This window comes from Schistocerca cancellata, chromosome 2, assembly GCF_023864275.1.
Source record: "Schistocerca cancellata isolate TAMUIC-IGC-003103 chromosome 2, iqSchCanc2.1, whole genome shotgun sequence".
Classification (NCBI taxonomy): Eukaryota; Metazoa; Arthropoda; class Insecta; order Orthoptera; family Acrididae; genus Schistocerca; species Schistocerca cancellata.
In genome coordinates, this window is record NC_064627.1 from 256,624,505 (window position 1) to 256,650,980 (window position 26,476).

A 26,476-nucleotide genomic window follows, 5' to 3' on the forward strand; every position below is an offset into this window, starting at 1 on the left:
ATCAGAATGCTCCATACACAGGATGTTTCATGACATCATAGAGTCACAAGACGTCATTTGTTTGTGTATGTGTGTGTGTGGGGGGGGGGGGGGAGGGGGAGTGGGAATAGAAGTCTCTACAGAACAATACAGGGGCAGAACGGGATATCTACAGGAAGTTCCGTGACGTCAGAGGGTGATGTGTTTCCTCCTTCATTCGAGTTTTTAGAGGCAAGAACAGGCAGATCAGTCTCCTCTAGTTCAGACATGTGGGATGCTGCCCCCATCCACCATTGTGGCTTTACAGCACCTCCAAACCACCTGTTTCAGACAGGTGGGATGCGGTCCCCCACCTGCCATTGTGGCCTTAGAGCGCCTCCAGACCATCAGCTGTAGGACATCGAAAATTCATCCAAAATTCAAGTCATTTTTCTCGTCTATAGGACAGTGCTTCGAATTCTAGGAGAATGTTTGAGACATCTGATCTGCTGTGTGTCTGTGTATTTCTCATAACCTGTTGTGGATTTCAAAATATGTTATCAACTCTTAGGTATGTAATTCTCCTAATTTCCCGTCTGTGCTTACACGCCAGGGTGCTTCGAAAAGTGATGAAAATAAAAAGGAAAAGCTTTAACATGCCTGACTCCAGCTGCAAATATAAACTAAGCCCACGCAGCGTTTCAGAAAAAATGATGAGTACCACAGGACTCATAAATTTTCTTTCTCTACGACGGTGCCTTCAAATAAGAAGCTAAAGTCGAAAACTGTCCTATTTAGAGTTACATAGATGTTTACTTCCAGTTGTAGGCGAAGGGAGCACTCTACGTAGAGTTTGAGTCTGCCTGTTACTAGTTTCGAGCGGTACTGTAATATTTTTAACACTTGTTGGACATCATCAGTTTGAAGCTGTAGGGTGATCTTTAGAAATAAATAAACTGTGTGAAATCCATTTACGCAAACTGGTTAAGTTAACAGTATTCTGCGCTTCCTTGTATCGTGCAAATTGCTTAAACAATAACTCATTGCCAGAAATTGTTTAATGCAATGTTAATCAAGATATATAAGCCTATTTTTGTGAGATATTCCCAGTCCAACCGTCCTACACAGACTGGGCGATTTTTCTCACCATTTTTTCTGGGAGGGGTGGCATGTCCTCTGGTGGTGGCATTCATAATCGTTTAAACAAATAAACAGGGTGAAATTGTCTAAATAATTACTATATTATTCCTCCCTACCTGGCAGCTCAACAGAGACTGAGCGAGTTTCCCACCATTTCCAGGCCAGACGGGTGGACGGGGAAGGATGGGTAGAGGGGAGAGGGGCAAGTGGCAGCAGAGGGGTAGTGGCAGAAGGGAAGCATGTGCAGTGGGTAGGGGTAATTGATTGATCAATTAATTAATCTGTGTAATTGATGTGATAGCAATCAGATACCAAAAGTAGGCTAGAAGCCTATTTGCCCTACTACTATCGCTATCCCATGTCTTCTGTCACCTCAGTGTACTTTGATGCAGTGATTTATAAAAGTGATGTAGTTTGAAATTGCAATGGAAACTGAATTCGATACATACATTTCCGTAATAGCATTGAACTCAGTATCAGAACCTGTTAAGTCCAAACACTTCTATGAATCCCTGGCAAAAGATTTAAAGAAAAAGTTACTTTTTTAAAAATCGTCAGTCGTAAAAGTTACAAAATGTTAACATGAAGAGGGAATAAAGTAAATTATAATTGTAATGACAGAGTCAGATCGCGGAAAACGGGTGACAGTTTGCATTATATTGGAATCAACAATCAGAGATGTGCAACCATTCTTAAACGTTATGAGAATATGAAAGAAAATTGTTGATCTCATACGTGCTACAATTGATACAGCGCTGAAGACAGGAACAAAAGTAGAGAGAAAATAAGTTTTCCTTCTTACCCATGCTTAATAGTCCAGTGTTTTCTCGTCTGCATTCTTTACGGAACTACATATAAATAAACATGCACTACCTTACGAAATAGACATTATGGAGCGTTAAGGAATCAGAGCAACTGATCTTCGGTGTTTATAAAGGGCAGGATATAATGAATAACCCAAATTCTTACGTGGTGTGATACTTTTCATAGCTATATTATTTTCTTCACACATTGTAACTTACTGTTGTGCTAAAGGAAAGGTGACTGTTATTCACAGTGACACCAGGCTGCTGATGGACAAACAGGACGTGATTCTCCAAGTCGTTCCAGTAGAGAACACTGCCGTCTCTCATACACAAAAGCGTCCTGTTGTCTCTGGTCACGAGTCCACCTACAAAGATACAAAGAATCGCGTTACTACAAAAACGGACTGCAGTACAAAAACATATTGAACTGTGATTTAAACCGAATGTGGTGAAATAGCTTGAAGGTCTCTCGCTAAAAATGTAATTGGTGAGATTTAGTGTTTACATGTTAGGGGACACAAAACCCGACGGCCTGCGTGTACACGAGTTGGTTGCTTATCTGGAGTGTACCCAGACGAGGCTGCTTGTGGCAGGAAGCTCGGAACTATAGTGATTCCATTGATTATCTGACTGCCAGGAATAAATAATACGTTTGCTAGCTCAGAGTACCACTTGAACAAAACATCTGTCTCTGAAATTTCGTGTTCGCTATGTTTCTCATTTACCGGGGGTCACTTGTTCCTCGCGAAAACATAACGAAGGAAATTTTAGCTATCGTTGACTGACGGTGACCAAAAGCAAGGTCCATATCAGGCTATGATACCAACAGAGAATTGGCACATTTATGTGTAATTTTGACGCAGTATCGTTTACCACACTGAATGAAACATTTGATGTTGTTGTTGAGGTCTTCAGTCCTGAGACTGGTTTGATGCAGCTCTCCATGCTACTTTATCCTGTGCAAGCTTCTTCATCTCCCAGTACCTACTGCAACCTACTGGATCCTTCTGAATCTGCTTAGTGTATTCATCTCTTGGTCTCCCGCTACGATTTTTACCCTCCACGCTGCCCTCCAATACTAAATTGGTGATCCCTTGATGCCTCAGAACATGTCCTACCAACCGATCCCTTCTTCTAGTTAAGTTGTGCCACAAACTTCTCTTCTCCCCAATCCCATTCAACACCTCCTCATTAGTTATGTGATCTACCCACCTAATTTTCAGCATTCTTCTGTAGCACCACATTTCAAAAGCTTCTATTCTCTTCTTGTCCAAACTATTTATCGTCCATGTTTCACTTCCATACATGGCTACACTCCATACAAATACTTTCAGAAACGACTTCCTGACACTTAAATCAATACTCGATGTTAACAAATTTCTCTTATTCAGAAACGCTTTCCTTGCCATTGCCAGTCTACATTTTATATCCTCTCTACTTCGACCATCATCAGTTATTTTGCTCCCTAAATAGCAAAACTCCTTTACTACTTTAAGTGTATCATTTCCTAATCTAATTCCCTCAGCATCACCCGACTTAATTCGACTACATTCCATTATGATACCACTCTTTATTAGAGTGAAAACTATCTACACCTGTTCGTGCGGTTCACATATCCACAGTGGATACTGCAGCAGGATATATTTATTCACTGGTAGAATTTCCTCAGATTCGAATTTAACATATGGAGGATTCCAAAGTGCAAGCAAACGCTTTCATATAATATTTTCTTGCAGAATTTTTCTGAAATGGTGTTTGTGGGATTCGATGGGGAGGTATCGTAGAGTAAAAAAGTTGTTATCGCTGGTACTGATAGTCCTTCCATTTGCACAGTCAGATTTGATTATGTTTTGCAGTTCAGTAGGTTGAGAGACAGAGAGAGAGAGAGAGAGAGAGAGTGAATGTGCATGGGATGTGAACTGAACGTGTTACATCACGTGTTACATCATCATGAAGAGGTTTCTCTTTGATTTCTATCAATTACAGCTGTTATATTTTGTTCTGATATTAAATTTCAAAAGATAAAAAGAACTGGCAAACGTTCATAAACTCCATTGAGCAAAATGTGATATTATGAAGGCTTTCATGACCTGTTATGTTAGTTGTTGGTGGATCTTCCGGGTTGCGCGGTCATGGCCAATGGAAACTTTTTTGTTCCTGACGTTTCATTCGGCAATAAACAACTTCGTGGACTACGACCATAATCCCTGGAAAACTCACCACCTACTGCAATGTTATATTATTGAAAATATTTAAATATATCAGCAAATAATATGCACTGCAATTTACGTTGCGCCGATAAGAAAAATAAAAAAAAAATGTTTTTGCGTAGCTGCCTTCTGAAAACCCGTCATGGAGCATTCAATGAAAAATATTGAGGAAGAGATACTGCAGATTCTTACAGGCACGGATTCTTCATCTGTATACGCCAGACTATTGTGCTTAAATGTACAGTAATTTTGTGTGTGCATAGAAAAGGAAGGTGCTCAATTTTTGACCAGTTACTGAAGTGTTCATTAAAAAAAATCAGGCATAAAATGTATATGAAGTATATTATAACATAAATAAACAATCGTCTCTGACAGACTTAGTTTTGAACACAATAACTGAAAATAAGTCGCTTCTTGAATACTGAAAGAACAATGTCAATATGTGAATGATGAGGCCTGGAACTGTCCATGTCCTACGCATGCCATAGTGAAAATCCGCTGGAGAGGGCGAGAAAATATTCAAGTGCCAAAGGGATGTGCAAGAGGTTAAGTCTGGCGTTTAACTGTTGGAAAGCAAAGACAAATATTATTAAGTCCATCTGCTAGGGTCGCAGCCTGGGAGGTCCTATCTGTGTGGTATAGATACCATGAATAGTGTAGTTCAGTAGCTGGCAGGTCCTTGAGGTGAAGGTCGACGTGAATGGCGTCGTCGTCGTCGTCGTCGTAGCAGCAGCTCTAAGGCGAAATCTTTATTGTGGGAATATTTTCGCTCTCAGCGCCTGGCCCAGCGAACTTTCAGATTTTAGCTTGGACACTGCCCCAATTGCTGCCCGGGTGCCAGAATACTGCAGGTACTACTTTCGGTCATGGGGTCTACAGAGCGGAAAATGTCAACAGGGTCAATGACCTCTGGCAGTTTTTGGGACGTCGCCTGTTGTCTGGTCAGAGCGTGGCCGTCCCTTTTCTGTCGCCTGGAGGGTTGCCCCTGCTGCGTGGTGCCTGCATAAGCAGTCTGTGTTGCTGGTTGCAGGCTGAGTAGGCAGACGGCTTCGAAACACTTGGTATCTTGTACATCGTGTAAATAGGAGCTTCAAGGTAACGCATTTTGTCAAACTAGACTTATTTATGGGGGTGGTTTGGTAAGTGTTTGAAAAAATAGCAGGGAAAAATGTTTGTTTCATAAACAAATCACCTTGCTTCCCGACATTGTCTCATTTGAAGGCTATAGACTTGGTCCAGCTATCCTCCAACTTTACCATCCCATCAGGAAAACGTGTTCTGTCAAGCTCTGAAAATTACTCGTTGACTGCAACTACTACTTTCACATTTGATAAAAATTTCTTCCCAGCAAGCCAAAGTTTCCAGTTAGAACACAGGAAGAAGTCACTTAGAGCAAAGTTTGGTGAATAGGATGGGTGAGGACTTAGTCCAAAGCTCAGTTCATGAACTTACAATATTTTTGTCGCAGATGTGTGGGATGGTGCATTATCCTGGTGAAACAGCACTTTTTTTGCATGCCACCACTGGTCTTTTCTCAGCTAATGTATTTTAAAACTATCCAACAATGAACCTAAAAGACTCCAGTTATGTATCTGCCTTTTCCAAATAATGTATGGGAATTGTTCCCTGGGTTGGCCGGAGTGGCCGTGCGGTTCTAGGCGCTACAGTTTGGAACCGATCTACCGCTACGGTCGCAGGTTAGAATCCTGCCTCAGGCATGGATGTGTGTAATGTCCTTAGGTTAGTTAGGTCTAATTAGTTCTAAGTTCTAGGCGACTGATGACCTTAGAAGTTAAGTCACATAGTGCTCAGAGCCATTTGAACCAATTGTTCCCTGGGAATCCTAGAAAACAGTGGCCACCACTTTACCATACGGCAAAATGGTCTTTTTCTTCTTCGGTGGACTTTCACCAGCATTTGTCCATTGTTTTGACTGATGTTTTTACTCTAGTGCGAAATGATGGATCAAAGTTTCATAAACAGTTACAAACCGGAGCAAAATGTCTTGTGTTGGAATGCTGTACCAGATGCGCTTCTGTTCGACTGTGATCAATCGTGGCACCGTCTCACTCACAGCGTTATCATAGCCAAATCTGTCTGCAGGGTATTACGCACCCGCTCAGCTGAGATGCCGAAAGTGCCATCAATCTCACGAATTTTTATTTGTGGTCTGGCATTACCGTATCATTTTGTCCTTTGTGGTGATATCATGTGAAGGGCCGTAGCGTGCCTTCAATGCCTGTCCGATCACGTTTAAATCCATTAATACAGAAGTAAACGATGGTGCAGAGTTTGCGTGAACTTTATCCAATTTTGTTTTGACTTGTGCGGCTGTCGAACCCTTCAGATGAAAATGTGTAACAACAGCACAAAAATCGGGTTTCTCCATTTTTAATTGCACTCGACACACTGACCAATTCAGGCGGCTGTGAACAATGGACTGTACGCCGTGCACTGTTGAAATTCTTAATGCAATCCTTGGAATAATCAAGTTTACCAATCATGAAGGCGCAACAGAAACTTTCTTACATGGAACTTTACCGCACTTAACAAACCACTCTCATACTGTCTCAGATCTAGATAGCTTAACTCAAGAACTCGCCCATCTAAATACAGTATTCAGCGAAAATGGGTATTCCATCCGTCAGATTAACAGGGCACTAACAGTTAAAACTAAGAAGCAGGAATTGAATGAAGAGGAGAACATGCCGGAACAATCTTTAGCTTTTCTTCCTTTCGTTGGCAACAATTCGTTTAAAATAGCAAGAATCCTCCGAAAATTTCAGGTAAAAGTGGTTTTCCGCCCACCATCGAAGATTGCGGACCTTGTGGGATCAGTTAAGGACAATCTTTTACTACTAAAGGCCGGACTTTACAAGATACCGTGCCAATGTGGTATGGGTTACACAGGTCAAACCACACGCACCGTGAAAGAACGCTGCACTGAACATCAACGTTACACCCGCCTTTTGCAGCCAAGCAAGTCCGCTATTGCTGAACATTGTATTTCTACTGGACATTCAATGGAGTATGAGAAAACAATGATTTTGTCCACAGCAACGTCCTTCTGGGACTCCATTATTAAAGAATCCGTAGAAATACGACTGGCGGAAAATCTGTTAAACCGTGACAGCGGCTACCAGCTGGGCAGTGCATTGAATCCCATCATCTTCACGATTTGCTCAAATCGAAGACGACAGAGTGCGTCGACGGCCGTGGCAAACAGCAACGCAGAGAACGACTGAGTTCCGCTATTCCACCAGTGAGGGCGCTGCCAGCGGGCAGTGTGGTTCATCTATCAAGTTTTCGACGCATGCGCAGAATAGTTACAGTACGCTATACATTGCGGAACGGAAGACGTTTTCGCCAAGCCTGCGACGGCTCACCTGAAGACGACTGGCAGGTGCCCAGTTGAAATATCGTGGGAAGTATTGAACGACGACCGGCTGCAAGCCCGAAATTTGTTTGAACAGTAAATTCGCCGCGAAAATTTTAAAATTCACAAAGCGCGATCAATTTGACATTCTGGCTTTCTCACCGATATCTTGAATAAGGTCTCGTCAGTACTTCTCTTCACATGTAATATTCATTATCAACGTCATCGTCGACAATTTGATATCCACTGCACCATAAAACTCTCCTACAGATTTATCTATTGATTACAGTTTTCACCACTTCGTATGCATGTTAATTGTGTATATTTTCTGTTTTCATTTCCCGCTTTCCATTAAGCCGTATCTCGGTCTTTTTTTTTATCTCCAAGGATATTGTGCAGAGAATTCGTCTGGTTATACGTCCCAACCAGCACCATTTCATTTTCATCAATCATATAACGTCTTCCAGTCCATTCTGTTCACAGAAACATGTGTTTGTTCTCCTGCCTCTTACAGCTACTCACAATATTCATCCTTCCATTTCTTGACGGATAACCGTTGTTTTTGAATGATTTTAGCATTAACTGTTCTTATGTGACGGCCATAAATAGAAACTGATATTAAAACGAAGGACTTTTCTTACTTATGTTTGTGTTTAATTTCAAGTATTGGGTTATGTATGTTATTCCTTTGTTTTCTAATTTCATTGTTTGTAAAAAATTTTCGTTGATATAAAACTGGCAACTAACTTTAAAACTTTATTCTGTTTCTTGTCTGTACTGGGGTCATTTTCTGTTATGGTTGAACGTAACGAATGATGCAAAGTGTTTTAATCTGTGTTTAAAGTAACGAGATGGCCCAGGATTTCTCTAAGGTTGGTGATTGCTTTGTTAAAGAAAAGACTGTAGGTAATTGTGCTGGCGTGTTGGCGCGCTATTTCAGAAAACCTCTCTTCGGTTGTGCGGGAATCTGAAGCCAAGACTTAACATGAGACAGGAGCTATTTTGAAAGACATAGAAGAGAAAAGTTCATAAAGGTTTGCTGACCTGAGTCGATATGGAGACTGTGGAAACGCGCTTCAGTTTGACGCATAGTTAAGGAAATGGCGGGCTCTTTCTAAAGGAGACCAAGATTGGTAATTTAGATTGTGGATATGGACTGCGTGACAAAAAGAAAATCAGTTAACAGAAACTGCAGGTGAGTAGTGTGGACTGTGAGATATCTGCATTGAACAGTGTTCGTCTATGGACTATGACCTTCAGAACGGGGGAATATACACCCATATAGGAGAATGAAAGATGCAAACGCTTAGTGGTTACGATCTCGGTAGCAGCAAGTTGACTTTACAAACGAAATTGTAAGGATCATTAGTATGTCATTAGTGTGTTTTGTTGTGACGAAAGACTGAATAAACGTGCATGTCTCGGAAAAATTTACTGGAAGTAGACATGTACACATTGTGCACAGTGATGTAGTGCTTCAACTACAAATTCGGACTTACAGTGTGGTAGGTCAAAGCTTGAATTTCGTACATTATTAATTACAATATAGCAAGATGAAATTCACCGTTGCTGTCAACCGCCATCTTTTATGGTCCAACACAAGGGCAGAGACAGCATCAGAGGACTGACTCCAAACGCAGACATAGTATGAAGACACGTCTTTGCTGTTCCATCACTTCTCTATTGCCAGCGATGTTAATAAAAGCACGAGGGAGACTACCTTGACTTAAGACGTTTATCAGATAAAAAACCGAGGGTTAACGGTAAATGTGTATGAGTGAACATCTTTTGATTCCAGACTCAATTAAAATTTCATCATGCACATAAAAGACTGAAATCTTGTGTAGTGGAGGTTATTTTCTTAAGTTGAAACCTTGAAAATTATTTCAACTTCACCACATCATGACATCCAGGTACATTCATAGTATCACGCTTTAAACGTTTCATGAAATTTTCTGCCGGGATGTTTCTTAATTTAAAGAAATTAGCTGGTTACTCTGAGGCATTTACTCTTTACAGAAACCATATAATAAACGGATGGGTGTTACTAACATTTTATAAAACAGTATAAATCAGTTGAGAACTGTACTGGTACTTCATTTGCATGAAGGATGTATAATTGTTGTGCGCAATAACAGAAAAGCTCACATCAACAATATATAATGCACGTTATTTTATGCTACATTGTTATTGTTATCTTTCTTGTGTTGGTGACTGACACAGAAAGAGGGTTAACGGTAAATGTGTATGTGTACGTTCCAGATTTTCTTCCTACGATAGTGTCAATATCTAAAGAGTAAGGGAAGAAAAGACTGAAAATTAAGAGTGCGTTAGTTCGTGTGTCTGATTTGCGGGATAAAGTTATAGCAGTGGCTGTTTGTGCCCAACATCACATTTGAGTTAATATTGTAACCATCACGTTTTAATTATCTAATAACTGAAGACGTCTTGTTCTGTAGCCTTTCTAGCATTTAATGAAGGGAATTACTATTTAGAACAAAAATCAGACGTTTGATCACTGTTGATCAGTACGCATATCGCCCATTGTAAAGGGAAGCTGTAGATTAATATTACTGTTAACAAAATTTAAATTATACGACATTACTACATTACAAACCAGTATAATAACGTCTTCGAATTGCATAATAATTGCAGACCTTTCTTTTCATGAGCATTTACTTTATCAGTGGCACTGAACCATTTTTACTCTTCGGTTTACATCTTCATATTTTTTGCTGTCCCTCCAAGCACTGTCTTCAACTGCTCCAAATATAAAAAACATAATTTCTCCATTGTTGATTTGTACCGTGCCTTACTCTTGTGTTGAATGTGTATAACTTTATTCTGATACTAATCAATTTTCTGTGCCACTTGCCAAGTTGGTTATGTTTTCTCATGCCTTGCAGAAGTAGGTCTGCACAACGACAAACGATACTCTGTCATTAGCAAACTGAAGGTGGTTCAGATGTCTGCCGTTAACAAGTATTACTGCTTCATTTTAATAGTTTAACGATCTCAAACCTCCCTGTAGAGCTGTTTAGATAAGAGTTGGCGATATGTAATATCGTTTCCTGAATTCTCTAGCAATTCTGAACTTGCAACAGCCCTGAACAAAATCGCGACTGCAGCACTGATGTATACGTCCATCATACTAACACAGGTTGAATGACATAATAGCTTCTCAAGAGCTAGTTTAATAGTAACTGAAATGATCCATTGTCCTATGTCTACTTCTAAGGCAAACTTGTTCGTTTGATTGACTGGATTAATTTTTTGTATATAATCATGCTTTTGGTTTTCTTATCCGTTGTGAAGCCATCATACCACTGTCTCGTTAATCAGTGCTGAGAATGTGAAGCACCAGTTGTCAAATGTATGCTATATTCACCGCAACATGTTTCTGGTCTACGTTACCACATTATTAAGATGTCGGTACGCCGCAAAGACAGATATGCAAATATCCATATTGTCGTGCAGTATAAATACCGTAAAGTTTCTACGCCATTAAACACAGTCAGAAGTAAAAAGCCAGAAGCAACATGCATCGTCAAACATAAAACTCGTCCATGAACGTCTCATGTTGGGACCAAACCACTATCGTCGCAAGTCTCAGATGTGAACTAAAGACAGCTGAATTCACCAACCAAAGATAGTATTGTTAAGTAATCAGAACTCCAACGTTACTAAATGTCTACGGAAAAGTCCTTGAACAATATTTACTAGCTAATCCTAATAACCATTGCTGCAGTTATGTTGGAATGCGCGCATCCATACAGAATGAACGACAGAACATATTATAATCTAACACCTGGAAGGAGAATATGTTGGTGACTGCTTCACAAGGAGGACATCGCTAAAATGGCCAGGAAAGGCCACTGCCTTCTCATTTCACACGCTGACGCATTTCCCTCTTAAAGCGCAAAAAATCTCTAAATTTGACAGCATCTTGGAAGTGCGATATACGTACGCTGTCTGTGATGCTACACAACGAATGCTCCTCACTCTCGAGGTGGCACTATCTCCAGTATTCTGCTCTTTAAAACTTGTTTCAGTGTTTCTTCCCCTTTGCCGTATATACTCCATTTAACAATCCTGACTCTGTTTTTAATAAACTCTAGTTATTCAGTTCCCTCCTGTGGTTGGTTAGAAGAAATTGTTCTTTGCACTTTAAGAGAGGAATGCGTCAGCGCTTTAAACGAAAAGACGGAAGAGAGAAGCAGCCACCAACTTCTTCACCTTAGCGGTGTTAGTTTCTAATGTGTCCCGTTGGTCATTATATTAGGATGCATACATTCGAACATAATTGCAGTACTGGTTAGGATTTGTTAGGACTTGGTACATTGTTCAAAGAATTTGCGGCAGACATTTAGCAACGTTGGGGGGGGGGGATATATACCTTACAGAATAGTACTATTACTGGTAGGTGAAGTCAGCTGCCGTTAGTCTACAATTGAGCCTTGTGAGAGAGTTATGCGCCAACATGAGATGTTTATAGGAATTTTTTTCTTTACTGGTGCCATTTTACTACTGACGGTGCTAGTGGCGTAGCAACGTTAAGGTACGAGTGTGTTGTATAGCAGGACAATATATTTACATGGCTATCAGTATGTGTAGTATTGCGATCAATCGGTTTGTTTCCTTGTTTTATACATTAGACGAAAGGATGACGTAGTTCCGAAAAAATATTGTCGTAAGTATATCACAGATTTAACAACTGGTGCATAACCGTCTCAGTACTGGTTTTGGTTTTAGTGGGCATCTTATACATTAAAGTGATGAGGGCCTGGAGTTGTAATTCGGTCCCTGCCCTTTCTTGTCAAGTAGAACATACACAATATTACGTATGACACATTCATTAAATAACAACATTATCTCGATTTTGCAGATTAGTCTTCTTGCCCAAGCACATTGCATTACTTTTCCTTCAGCGTTAAACATATACATTGAATACCTTTTTTGAAACCTCGAGTGAATTTATATATCTCATCTAATTACTACTGGAGTGAAACTTCCTGGCAGATTAAAACTGTGTGCCCGACCGAGACTCGAACTCGGGACCTTTGCCTTTCGCGGGCAAGTGCTCTACCAACTGAGCTACCGAAGCACGACGCACGTCCGGTACTCACAGCTGTACTTCTGCCAGTGAGTACCGGACGTCAGTCGTGCTTCGGTAGCTCAGTTGGTAGAGCACTTGCCCGCGAAAGGCAAAGGTCCCGATTTCGAGTCTCGGTCGGGCACACAGTTTTAATCTGCCAGGAAGTTTCATATCAGCGCACACTCCGCTGCAGAGTGAAAATTTCATTCTGGAAATACTACTGGAGTCTCTATCCTACTATTAAGATGTATTTGTCTTTCCGATTCATCTCTTGAGCTGTACAATTATTTAAGGAAGTATTCGAATGATTCGGTAGTGGAAATGCGGTGTCCACCCGGTATATGTTTCTGGTTTGTTTTCTTCATACATTATTTGCTACCACTCGCATCTCTAATCAAATATTCATTGAAATACTTCACGTCATTTCAAGGACAGTTCAGCAGAATTAGTTTCATTTACTATATTCTGTCTTAATTCTGTTATCGTCTGCTTGAAAGGCTTGCCATTAATAGCTGTCTTCTCAAGTTTGTGGTATTTTTTCTTATCACCCGAATGGTACGGAAAGTGATAGATTTATTCAAGAGAGAGAACTTCACAAATTGAGGAAGTTAACAACACATTCGTCAGCCTCTGGCCGTTAAACAAACAGCCATTCGGCGTGGCACTGATTGATAGAGTTGTTGGATGACAGAGGTTGACCAACGCGTTATTGACCTGCTCAATTTGTGAAGCTCTTTCTCTTTAATAAATCATGAAACTTTTCTGAAACTGAAAACTTTTTTTTTGCTGTACATGTACATCTGCCGATTTCTGTCCGATTCAGATTACTCCTTCATGTTGCATTGTTTCTTTGTCTTAGTATGTGTCTTTCAGCATTTGTGTAGCTACCGGTTTGCAAATCATTGTCCATTTCCTCGTTTTCTTTGTTGAAATTGTTATTTAGTAATATAGTCTAATGACTCTCTTTATTTCTAGCTTCGAATCTATGTTTACTCAACGTCTCAATAGTCCACGATAATTTGAAACGCAAAGGATGTTTAGGATCGTTACAATCTCTGCGATTTCTCATTACTTGATAATCAACAGTCCATTTAACTTTCGGTTCTGTTTGGTCCATCACAAGTCCATTGTGTACATATTTTCATCTGGAAGACTGTACTAAGGATTAACATGTTCTTTTCTTATACTAAGATATGATCACTGTCATTCCTCGCAGCATATCATAAATATCTCACTGGAGAAACGTCATCTCGTTCTTATTCTAACTTTGCACTAAATTACTTAATATCACGTTTCTCAGAAGTATTCTACCTCTTCCCCAGAATGAAAGCACTTTATTCGCATGATTGAACGATGTATATGGAATGTTCATCTTTGTTTTGTAATGTGAACGTTGTTTCACCTGTTCTAAAATTCATGGCAGAAGCCGAAGATTGTGTAGAATGCAATAAGTGATGTAGACAGTATTATTCGAAAAATGGTAGTGTATTTCTGTCCACAGAAAGTTCTAAATCACCCACGTTCTTCAATTAATTCAGCATTCACAAAATACAAAACCGACCTCCAAGTAATATCATAAAAATGGGTCTTACGGTGCAGCAGTTACTGTATGGTGTCTATTATCTTTCGTAACGATGCAATTTAGAGGTTTCGGCACGCAATCTCCATTCTATGACGTAACTCTCGTCGCATATCTCTTTAGAGATAGCAGGTGGCTGTTTCTGTACTGTCTTGATCACGTCTTCATAAGTGTTACATCCAAGAAACTGACTTCACGTCATTGTGCCAGCTCGTGGACAATCGGACCATACCGATTATGGCGGTCATTCCTTACTAGTGACGGACGTCAGTGCTTTCATCAACGTTCCATTTTTCAGTTACGGTTCTTTCTCAAAGTTGCGTTTGTAAGTGAGGGACGCTTGTGGTCAAGTGCGATACAGATTAGTGTGAACTTGCTGAACTTCTCAAGCTCCTCAGCATCTCTTACGCTGTTGTATATACCCTGAATTGTTCGGGGTCGTCAGCAAACCTGGAGTTGCATTTTTACAGATGGAACATTTGAATGTCACTTGCGCAGGAGCAGTATCGCTGCCACGGCAAACTGAACCGCAGTGGAAATACCACACATCGAAGGAACAACATCGCCAGAGTACAACTAACTGCAAACCGAGTGTCAAGCCATCTGCTGCTCAACGGTAAATGAAACGATAGGGGGACTCGAGAGTACTTGGGACAGGATCTGACGAGTGAAAGTCATTCTCTCTACACATACGTCTATACTCTGCAAGCCATCTAACGGTGAGTGACGAAGGGCACTTTTGGTACCACTATCTGATCTACCTTTCCGTATTCCATTTGCGAATGCTGCGTGGGAAGAATTCCGATGACTTCCGTATTAGCTCTAATTTCTCAAATTTTCTCGTTGTGGTGATTTCGCAAGTTCTATGTTCGAGGAAGTAACATGTTGACCAACTCAGTCCCGAACGTACTCTCCCGGAATTTCAGTATCAGAGTTCTCCGTGATTCACGACATTTCTCTCCGTGACGCTCTGGCGCCGATTAAACGATCCCTTGACAAAACGCGTAGCTCTTCGTTGGATGTTCTCTACCTCTTTTATGTATCCAACCTAGAAAGGATCCAAAAGAGATGAGCAACACAATAGAATCGGTCGAACAACTGTTTCATGAGTCACTTATTTCGTGGATGAGTCATATTTTCTGAAGATTCTTCCTACGTATCTCACCACGGCATTCACTTTTCTTACTATTTTTTTATGTTGTCAGTTCACTTAAGGTCACTCCGGATGGTTACTTCTATATGCCTTACAGAAGTTGATATTTTCAGAGATTAGTAGCAAATAGTGTAGAGGTACAGCAGCGAATTTCTTCTCCTATGTATGCGCGATATATTACATGTACTCGTATTTACGTATTCGTATTTACGTTCAGGGTCAGCTACCAGTCCCTGCACCATTCATCAATCCTCTGTAGGTCATTCTGTAAATCGTCAGTGTCATCTGGCGTTGCTTCCTTCTTACAGACCACCGCATCATCTGCGAACAGACCTAAAGAGCATCCGACGCTTTCCAATAGATCGTTTACATATGCAATAAACAGTAACGATCCTATCACATTCCTCGGGGTATTTCGGAAATTAAGTTTACGTTTGTTGATTTCGTTCCGTTAACAGCGATGTGTTGAATTGTATCTACAAGGTATTCCTCAATCGAGTCACAAATTCGGTCCTTGAAACCTATCGAGGATGTGTTGTTCTTGGGAATGTTATGAGCAACAGCTATACTTTAACGTCTGCAGCTGGATTTCATTTCTGGTTGCGAACAGACGTGTTACGAGTTGCATGCTGGTCTTTTTGAAACGTTTTTCTTCTCTTCTGTTCGGACTGTTTGGTTAGGGTGCGAGACAGATCAGTTATACTCTACATTGGGTCGCAGAATTCTGCTTCGTAGATGACTTATTTTTAAGATTTAGCAAATAGTTGCGTGGCCTGTCGGTTAGCGTCAACTAAACGGACGCAGCTATTCCGTCCGAAGCCGCTGCGAACGGCAGCGCTTAATGTTCCGCAGTAGTTAATGACTCCTTAGACCACTGGTGGCATGTGGTGTGATGGAACAATACGTTTTCATCCTTCCTTTTCCCGAGCGTTACAATTGCCTACTTCACCTAAGAGTTCAGGAGTAACGAAATTTCTCAGAAATAGTTTGTTACTCTTGGTCCCAATTACGAGGGCAGTTCAATAAGTAATGCAACACATTTTTGGTTGAAAAAACCGGAAATTTCTTGTGGAATATTTTCGAACATTCCCGCTTCGTCTCTTATAGTTTCATTGACTTCCGACAGGTGGCAGCGCTGTACGGAGCTGTTAAAATGGCGTCTGTAACGGATGTGCATTGCAAACAACAGGCAGTGATCGAGTTTCTTTTGGCGGAAAACCAGGGCATCTCAGATATTCATAGGCGCTTGCAGAATGTCTACGGTGATCTGGCAGTGGACAAAAGCACGGTGAGTCGTTGGGCAAAGCGTGTGACATCATCGTCGCAAGGTCAAGCAAGACTGTCTGATCTCCCGCGTGCGGGCCGGCCGTGCACAGCTGTGACTCCTGCAATGGCGGAGCGTGCGAACACACTCGTTCGAGATGATCGACGGATCACCATCAAACAACTCAGTGCTCAACTTGACATCTCTGTTGGTAGTGCTGTCACAATTGTTCACCAGTTGGGATATTCAAAGGTTTGTTCCCGCTGGGTCCCTCGTTGTCTAACCGAACACCATAAAGAGCAAAGGAGAACCATCTGTGCGGAATTGCTTGCTCGTCATGTGGCTGAGGGTGACAATTTCTTGTCAAAGATTGTTACAGGCGATGAAACATGGGTTCATCACTTCGAACCTGAAACAAAACGGCAATCAATGGAGTGACGCCACACCCACTCCCCTACCAAGAAAAAGTTTAAAGCCATACCCTCAGCCGGTAAAGTCATGGTTACAGTCTTCTGGGACGCTGAAGGGGTTATTCTGTTCGATGTCCTTCCCCATGGTCAAACGATCAACTCTGAAGTGTATTGTGCTACTCTTCAGAAATTGAAGAAACGACTTCAGCGTGTTCGTAGGCACAAAAATCTGAACGAACTTCTCCTTCTTCATGACAACGCAAGACCTCACACAAGTCTTCGCACCCGAGAGGAGCTCACAAAACTTCAGTGGACTGTTCTTCCTCATGCACCCTACAGCCCCGATCTCGCACCGTCGGATTTCCATATGTTTGGCCCAATGAAGGACGCAATCCGTGGGAGGCACTACGCGGATGATGAAGAGGTTATTGACGCAGTACGACGTTGGCTCCGACATCGACCAGTGGAATGGTACCGAGCAGGCATACAGGCCCTCATTTCAAGGTGGCGTAAGGCCGTAACATTGAATGGAGATTACGTTGAAAAATAGTGTTGTGTAGCTAAAAGATTGGGGAATAACCTGGTGTATTTCAATGCTGAATAAAACAACCCCTGTTTCAGAAAAAAAATGTGTTGCATTACTTATTGAACTGCCCTCGTACATCACCCATTCAATATTACTGGACGTTATTTCACCCGAATGGCACACGAATTTTAGGTGTGTGTGCAACACAGATTTCTCACGGAAACTTTTTACCATGAGTTTTAGGTGTGTGTTCAATACACATTTCGTATGGAACCTCTTTACCACATAATCTGCAGGTACCTTTAATCCTTTAATGTATAGATTAGGCAGAACTCTAAATCTGTTAGTGGTGTATCAGTGACATACCATTTGTCGTATGTAGAGTTTCAGTGAGAGTGGTTATCTATTTCAGGAGGTGCTAATAATTATGAAAATTTGGAAATTTGTGGTAAGTTCCTATGGGAGCAAACTGCTGAGGTCATCGGTCCCTAGGCTGACACACTACTTAATCTAACTTTAACTAACTTACGCTAAGGACAACACACACACACCCATGCCCGAGGGAGGACTCGAACCTCCGACGGGGAGAGCCGAATAATTATGGACTAAATACTTCGTATGACGATTACAGCTGTCTGAACGTAGCTCACACAATTGTGACGCGAGTGCAGGATAGAGTTGACTAGAAACTGAGGCTCTGAAGCATGAATCAAGTGATGAGGAAGTTTTATGCTGATTATGTTGTGTCTAGACAAGACAGCCTAGACATAATGAGAGGAAGCCGAAAGGCACGCGCTTAAACTCACGCAGGCTGGCGTGAGGTCTGAAACGGGATACGTAATGAATGCTATAAAGAAAAGTACGTAGCTTCTGTACATTAATAGAATTCAATATCACTTGAATACGGCGCCTTGCTAGGTCGTAGCAAATGTAGCTGAAGGCTATGCTAACTATCGTCTCGGCAAATGAGAGCGTAATTCTCAGTGAACCATGGCTAGCAACGTCGGCTGTACAACTGGGCGAGTGCTAGTACGTCTCTCTAGACCTGCCGTGTGGTGGCGCTCGGTCTGCAATTACTGACAGTGGCGACACGCAGGTCCGTCGTATACTAGCGGACCGCGGCCGATTTAAAAGCTACCACCTAGCAAGTGTGGTGTCTGGCGGTGACACCACAGATTATCTCTAACATACTATGACACCATGAGATTTACTTACGAGTTCTTGAATGGAAACGAGGTAGTTACTAGCAATGCATATCGTAGGCGCTTTTTTAAAGAGTCACGAAACGGATTAGAGAGTACATGGTGCTTTCAATAATATTGGTGAGATTATTGCAGCTAAAGGATCTATGGATGGACTAGAATCCGTTATTCGGTACGTAGAACGTAGCTGTACGACAAGTACGCGAATAATTTGAAGAGTAATCGGCGCGACAGATAGAAAGCTGGCGCCACTGGATGCGGACATGGAAGGGCATGTGGTCAGTACATCGTTCTGCCGGCCATTGTCAGTTTTCCTGACCGGAGCCGCTACTTCCCAGTCAAGCGTCTTTTGTGATTCTTCAGTTTCTCCCGGCTCAGCAAAGGAAACGAACGGTCGACAAGGGCGGACGAGGCAATCACACCGACGCCACCACAGATGCCGACGCCTGCGTCTCACCGACTGCTGACGCAAGGGCGCGGACCGCGGAGAGAACGCCTCGCGAGGGGAGGGGATTTAAGACGGCTGCCCGCCCTCATGGACTAAGTTAGCCAGCGCACCTGACGATGGCGACATGTCTGATCGCCGAAATACTGTGCCCGTTTGACACTATGGACCGGCAGTACACCCGTGGACTGTTCGAGCAAGAGATACGCCGGGAAGAACTGAAGAATAACAAGTTGCGTAACTGTCTCAATTCCGTCTTGTCTCTGATACTAATACTTTAAGGGATGACGACATTAGCAACATCTGTTATTCCTGTAAAACTCCGTCCGAAGAGATCATAAAGGCCCAACAGTACCGACCGACCGCCGTGTCATCCTCAGCCCACTGGCTTCACTGGATGCGGACATAGAGGGGAATGTGGTCAGCACATCGCTCTCCCGGCCATAGTCAAGTTTTCGTGACCGGAGCCGCTACTTCCCAGTCAAGTAGCGCCTCAACTGGCCTCACGGGGGCTGAGCACATTCCACTTGCCAACAGCGCTCGGCAGACCGGTCACCTAACCAAGTGCTGGCCCAGCCCGATAGCGCTTAACTTCTATGGTCTGATAGGAACTGGTGTTACCATGGGGCAGCGCCATTGTATCTGTTAGTCATATTGTAGGGATAAATTTTTATCATCGCTGTCCTGCAAATGTGCAGTTTGGCATAAGATACCGATTAACTGCGCCTTCACTGAAACGGTTATCTTGTAGAACCCCCGTCTTGATACTTCTTCCGCATTGATTTACCTCTATTTATAGAAGAGTTCACTGGTCAGTTGTGATTTTTTATCACGAAGCAAAATCTATACTTTCGGTCTGCCGGATTAATCTCACTTTATCTGACGGACGAATAGACTGCAGCACTATAGGAGAGCTTCGCGCTGCTTTTATTGACCGGTGGAGATGACTGACTTTTAAAAAGAAAAAGTTAGCTCTAAATAGTTAGCACTGAATACCTTTGAACTGATGAAAGTGATTGTACCTGTAAATGAAAGTGTTAAAATATAATTATGAGCTGTTCGCAATATGAACACTGCGAACCTCACGAAAGCCCTTCAAAATTTTCCATGAGATACGCCACTCAGTGCTGGGAAGACAATCAAAAAATATATTGAAGTCAACAGCGGCAATTTTCATTAATCAGGAACTGTGTTAAACTGCTCATGCTATTTTCACCCAATAAACTACTGATTCGGGTAATATTCTCGATTTTACGAGTTTTCTTAATTATATATTCAAACCATTACATCTTCCGAAATACGGAGCAAGTATATACGAAAGCAAGGAGAAAATAGCTCTGACTGGCAAAGATACGGTTTGCTATATGTTGCACAATAATGTGTCAACTTTCTTACATCCGTCAAGTAGATCCGCGGAATTGTTTGATTTTTAAAGCGTCTTGTGTTGTGTGATTCTTTCAAATTGAAAAACGGACAGTACTTTGTTTCGGGCTACTCATTCCAAACGAACAGTCATCCAAGTTGGTCAAGGCTTATACGGGATGTGTTTAATAATTTAAAAAATTCAGTGGACTAAAGAATTAAAACGTGGTCTCATTTCGTTTGAAGATGTACACATAGAGGACGCCACAAGACTACGGCCATAGACGATTACTTTGAAAATGTGCGTATTGTGGTACTAGAAGGTGAGTAAAAATGTGTGAGGTAGCTGGCACAACATGCATATCAGCCGAAAAACTATGTTACGCTTTATCTCAGCGGTTAGCTACGAGAATCCTACATTCAAGACGTTGCATTATTGGTTGAACTCAGACGAGTCAGAAAGTGAAGAACGAATTTCTGGCACTGCATAGAGCGCTTCAAAATTAAATTGACTGTTTTTGTACGTTAGCTTGGTAGTGTGCGTCAGCCGTGGGAGCTCAAATTCACGGCAGCAACAAAACAGCAGTCACTACGGTGGGCGGAAGCTGGAGGCGCAACACCAAATAGGAGAAGTTGATTTAATGTGCTGGGAAGCTTCTGGAAACTGTTTCCCGGGTTTAAATTCAGATTCTTCCTGTTAACTAACTTGCAAAAAGTAAAATACTATCTGGAATACATTACGCAAGTCATTAGGACTTGGTGAAGTATGGACTCTTGAAGTACGGGTTGTATCAGCCCTATTAATCTTTTTGATAACCTCTGACTTCTAATTATTCCCACATCTGAAGGAACTTTTGGCTGCTAATGTTTCGAATACAGTGAATGAATAGGCTATGGCTGCCATTATCTAGTAGTTTAGAGCTTCCAGAACTGTACTTCAGGGATAGTATTTACGGGGTGTACTCATGAAGACAAGGTTTTAATTATCACCTCTAGAAAATGTAGATAAGCTTTTTGCAATTACATGTACACCGTTCAGCTAAACAACGAAAACTCTGCGACAAAATGCTGTAATGCTGTAACGTGCCACTAGAGGAGCCAAAACAAAGTGTATCAGCCCACAGTTGAGTTGATAAAAATGCACTGTGTCATGAGTAGGCACATTTCTGGCGTGAAGTTGGGTTGGCGATTATCGTGGATGCAACCGTTTTTCGGTTACGTCAGCTCATTTGTCTCCAGTTGAACCTGAGTGCTAAAACTGCTCAAAATAACCGGTTTCTGAGCTAACCGATTTTATTGCTGTAGCTTCCAGCGACGAACGTAGACTTCGAACAGAGACTGAAAAATTCTAATCAAGGCGAAGGAGTAAGAGGTCACGATCGATATGGGATTGAGGCAGCGGCAAAAGTCGGCCTGTGTGTCTAGCAAAGATGTGTAGGAGACGGTCGCGGGGCGGGGAAAGCAGAAGGTGACACGTTGATGATTTCCCTGCATCGATCCTTTTGGATGGTATCAATTTTTCGAACTGAATCGACCACAACGTTAAGGATTCAGTCATTACCCCGAATTTAAAGCACGCCAATAAAATTATAGGTACATCAATAAAATTTACCTAACTCCCAAGGAACATTGTGGAAGTTCTCTCCTTGTATGATGTTGCGAGTTTGTTGTGTGTCCTCTCATTTTAATATTTTAAAGCAAATTGAGCGTTGTACTTCACTGCTGCTGCACTTTGTGAAATATTTCCTAACTCGGGACAGTACCATTCTGCAATACAACTGATGTCCGAGGACAACGTCGAGAAGCTACCCCAGAGACCAGGGGAGGGGGGGGGGGGTAAGACTTGCTTGCACACTGCACGTTACATGCAAACCAACTAATAGGCCACTCCACGTGGCTACAGACTTTCTCTACAATGTTGTACCGATTCGTATGTCATGTGTTTGTTACTTTTTTTAAAACTGTAGGCATTGATATTAAAATTGTGCTCATTGCTTTCCATAATTTATATAATAATCCAATATTTGTAAACAAACCGAAATTTTACGAATAAACTTGTGTGTGTGTGTGTATTGTGTATTGAACTCGGGACCTAGAAACGACGGAGAGGCATCGTCTCCGCCGCAGCCCTCAGTGGTACACAACCGCACATCAGGCTACAGCAGTCCACTCACCCCACCACCACCCCACACCGAACCCACGGTTATTGTGCGGTACGGCCCCCAGTGGATTCCCCCCCCCCCCCTCCCATACCAGACGAGTGTAGCTCCAATGTTTGCGTGGTAGAGTAATTATGGTGTAAGCGTACGTGGAGACTGTTGTGTCTAGATAAGACAGCCTAGACACAATGAGAGGAAGCCGAAAGGCACGCGCTTAAACTCACGCAGGCTGGCGTGAGGTCTGAAACAGGATACGTAACGAATGCTATAAAGAAAAGTACGTAGCTTCTGGAATACTTAACTTTAATCCACATTTGTAGAACATCGCTCTTGATGATACATTAATAGAATCTCAATATCAATTGAATACGGCGCCTTGCTAGGTCGTAGCAAATGTAGCTGAAGGCTATACTAACTATCGTCTCGGCAAATGAGAGCGTAATTCTCAGTGAACCATGGCTAGCAACGTCGGCTGTACAACTGGGGCGAGTGCTAGTACGTCTCTCTAGACCTGCCGTGTGGTGGCGCTCGGTCTGCAATTACTGACAGTGGCGACACGCGGGTCCGTCGTATACTAGCGGACCGCGGCCGATTTAAAAGCTACCACCTAGCAAGTGTGGTGTCTGGCGGTGACACCACAGAGACCGTGTTTGCGCAGCAATTGCCGACATAGTGTAACTGAGGTGGAATAAGAGCAACCACCCCGCATTCGCCGAGGCAGATGGAAAACCGCCTTAAAAACCATCCACAGGCTGGCCGGCACACCGGACCTCGACACTAATCCGCCGCCGGCCGGGATGGCCGAGCGGTTCTAGGCGCTACAATCTGGAACCACGCGACCGTTCCGGTCGCAGGTTCGAATCCTGCCTCGGGCATGGATGTGTGCGATGTCCTTAGGTTAGTTAGGTTTAAATAGTTCTAAGTTCTAGGGAACTGATTACCTTCGAAGTTAAGTCCCATAGTGCTCAGAGCCATTTGAACCATTTTTGAACTAATCCGCCAGGCGAATTCGTGCTGGGGACTGGCACGCCTTCACACTCGGGAAGCAACGCATTAGACCGCGCGTCTACCAGGGCGGGCACGAATAAACCTATTCGTTCTCTTTTAAAAATAAAACTCCAAACTTTAGCAATACTACAAAGGCAAATTGATATGCCGGTTGTTTTACTGGTTATTAGTAAAAAATGAAACACATGCTTTAGACGAGACAAAAAAATACCGAAAAATACCGGTTATTCGGAACTAAAATACGGGTATCGGTTTTAGCCAGTCTTTTTTTTTTCATCTAGCTTGAAGTAATACTCTCTAGCACCACCCCCAGGTGTTGGTGAAAAGCGCGCTTGGCAGTGAGCATCACTCTACCAACGAAGGAGCTGTCAGTCGGTTATCGGACCGACGTGGCTACGCCAGCCGAGTGGAACTGGCGTATGTTCTAACGCGGTACACGTACAGGCACTTGACATTCCGACACTTGTGGCTGTGGCACATCGTACAGCTGAAGTTCCTGACGTAGGAATATCTGTGAAGGAATATACACTCATGCTCATAAATTAAGGATAATACTGATACATGGTGAAACAACGGTCTGGTGGGCGGTTTGCGGCTTTAAATCACCTCGGGGTATGACCAAGCGGTGCATTTGACATGCGGTCGTCGTACGGTGGCTCTGGCAGCAGTCAGCATAGAGCAGACATTTTGGTGCTTGTCACATTACGGTGCAGCGAGTAAGTGTGCAGACATTTTCAGACGTGCTATTGGTGACTGTGTGTTGAAAATGGCTCAAAGAACACGTATTGATGACGTTATGAGGGGTAGAATACTGGGGCGACTGGAGGCAGGTCAAATGCAGCAGGTCGTAGCAAGGGCCCTCCGTGTGCCACAAAGTGTGATCTCAAGATTATGGCAACGATTCCAGCAGACAGGAAACGTGTCCAGGCGCTACATTACGGGACGTCCACAGTGTACAACACCACAAGAAGGCCGATATCTCACCATCAGTGCCCGCAGGCGGCCACGGAGTACTGCAGGTAGCCTTGCTCGGGATCTTACCGCAGAACACTGGAACAGTCTACAAACGACTGAACAGACATGGTTTATTAGCCCGGAGACCTGCAAGGTGCATTCCACTGACCCCTGGTCACAGGAGAGCCCGTAAAGCCTGGTGTCAAGAACACAGTACATGGTCATTGGAACAGTTGTCCCAGGTTATGTTCACGGACGAGTCCAGGTATAGTCTGAACAGCGATTCTCGCCGGGTTTTCATCTGGCGTGAACTAGGAACCAGATACCAACCCCTTAATGTCATTGAATGGACCTGTATGGATGTCATGGTTTGATGGTGAGGGGTGGGACTATGATTGGTGCACGTACACCCTTGCATGTCTTTGACACAGGAACTGTAACAGATCAGGTGTATCGAGATGTCATTTTTCATCAGTATATCTGTCTTTTCAGGAGTGCAGTGGGTCGCACCTTCCTCCTGATGGATGATAACGCACGGCCCCACCTAGCTGCCATCGTGGAGGAGTACCTTGAGACATAAAATATCAGGCGAATGGAGTGGCCTACCTGTTCTCCAGACCTAAACCCGATCGGGCACGTCTGGGATGCCCTCGGTCGACGTATCGCTGCATGTCTTCACACTCCTAGGACACTTCAATAGCTCCGACAGGCACCGATGCAAGGATGGGAGGCTATACCCAAGCAGCTGCTCGACCATCTGTCCAGAGTATGCCAACCTGTTGTGCGGCCTGTGTACGTGTGGATGGTGATCGTATCCGATATTGAGGTACATGCGCAGGGAACAGTGGCGTTTTGTAGCAAATGTGTTTTCTGATGGTTTGCTCAACTTATCACCAATAGCGTGGACTTACAGATCTGTGTCATGTGTGTTCCCTATGTGCCTATGCTATTAGCGCCAGTTTTGTGTAGTGCCACGTTGTGAGACACCACATCCTGCAATTATCCTTAATTTATGAGCATGAGTTTAGATGGCAGCATTATGAAACGCATCGTCGGAAAGTGCAAAGGTCGGGGTAGAGATAGGTGGCAACATTACGAAATGAACCATCGGAAAGTGGAAATTTCAGGGTACTGTGTAGTTTGGAAAGGAAATCTGCCAGCTTGTGCTCGATGGCGACATTAGCGATGATACATGTTTGTGGGACTGCGTGAAGGACTGAGTCTGCTCAATTGAATGACGAAGTCGGACAATGTGTGGACATGGCACGTTATCTGTTTTAAATAGATGTTACGGCAATGGAGTATACCTTCCATTTGCTTTCTGTTTCATGGAGAGTAAAATCCACCATGTGTTTACGTACGGTATGTGCAGCGGTGCTTGACTAATGCAGCTTGAATTAATATGTACTGTGCTATGTTGCTGCGATAAGAGGGTGTTATCATCGCTGTGATTAGAGCTGTGCGAGTGTTGCTCTCTGTAGGGGTGGGAGGGAACACTGTGCACTCTTCTGTACATTGCACTGATCTTGCAGTCGTGTCGAGTTACACTAAGCTCGTTTGACGTTACCGTTTGTACTTTTCCGTTTGCCTTATGAATGAGATTGATTTCTCTCCTATTGGTCGTCAGGCGCATATTCTCTGGTGTTTCGGCAGATATATCCAAATTCTTTTTTGCAACATCTAGCTGATGTCAGCCCAAAGAAATCCTGTTCATTTGTCTTTCATATCACTCCCAGCGTCGACGGAATGCGTCGGTTTCTTTCACTGTTCAAAGAAAATGATTTTATGTATTAACAGGATCAGTGAAACACGATGAATAATCAGTACTG

The 26,476-nt window shown here is 42.8% G+C and overlaps 1 protein-coding gene across 1 annotated transcript in view; it reads right to left on the reverse strand.

Moving 5' to 3' along the window:
- The window catches only part of LOC126153038 (uncharacterized), a 182,617-nt gene that overhangs the window by 71,034 nt on the left and 85,107 nt on the right, over positions 1-26,476 (reverse strand). Inside the window, exon 5 of the mRNA XM_049916043.1 lies at positions 2,121-2,269. Within this exon, the coding sequence (XP_049772000.1) occupies positions 2,121-2,269 (149 nt within the window). The remainder of the gene's footprint in view (positions 1-2,120; positions 2,270-26,476) is intronic.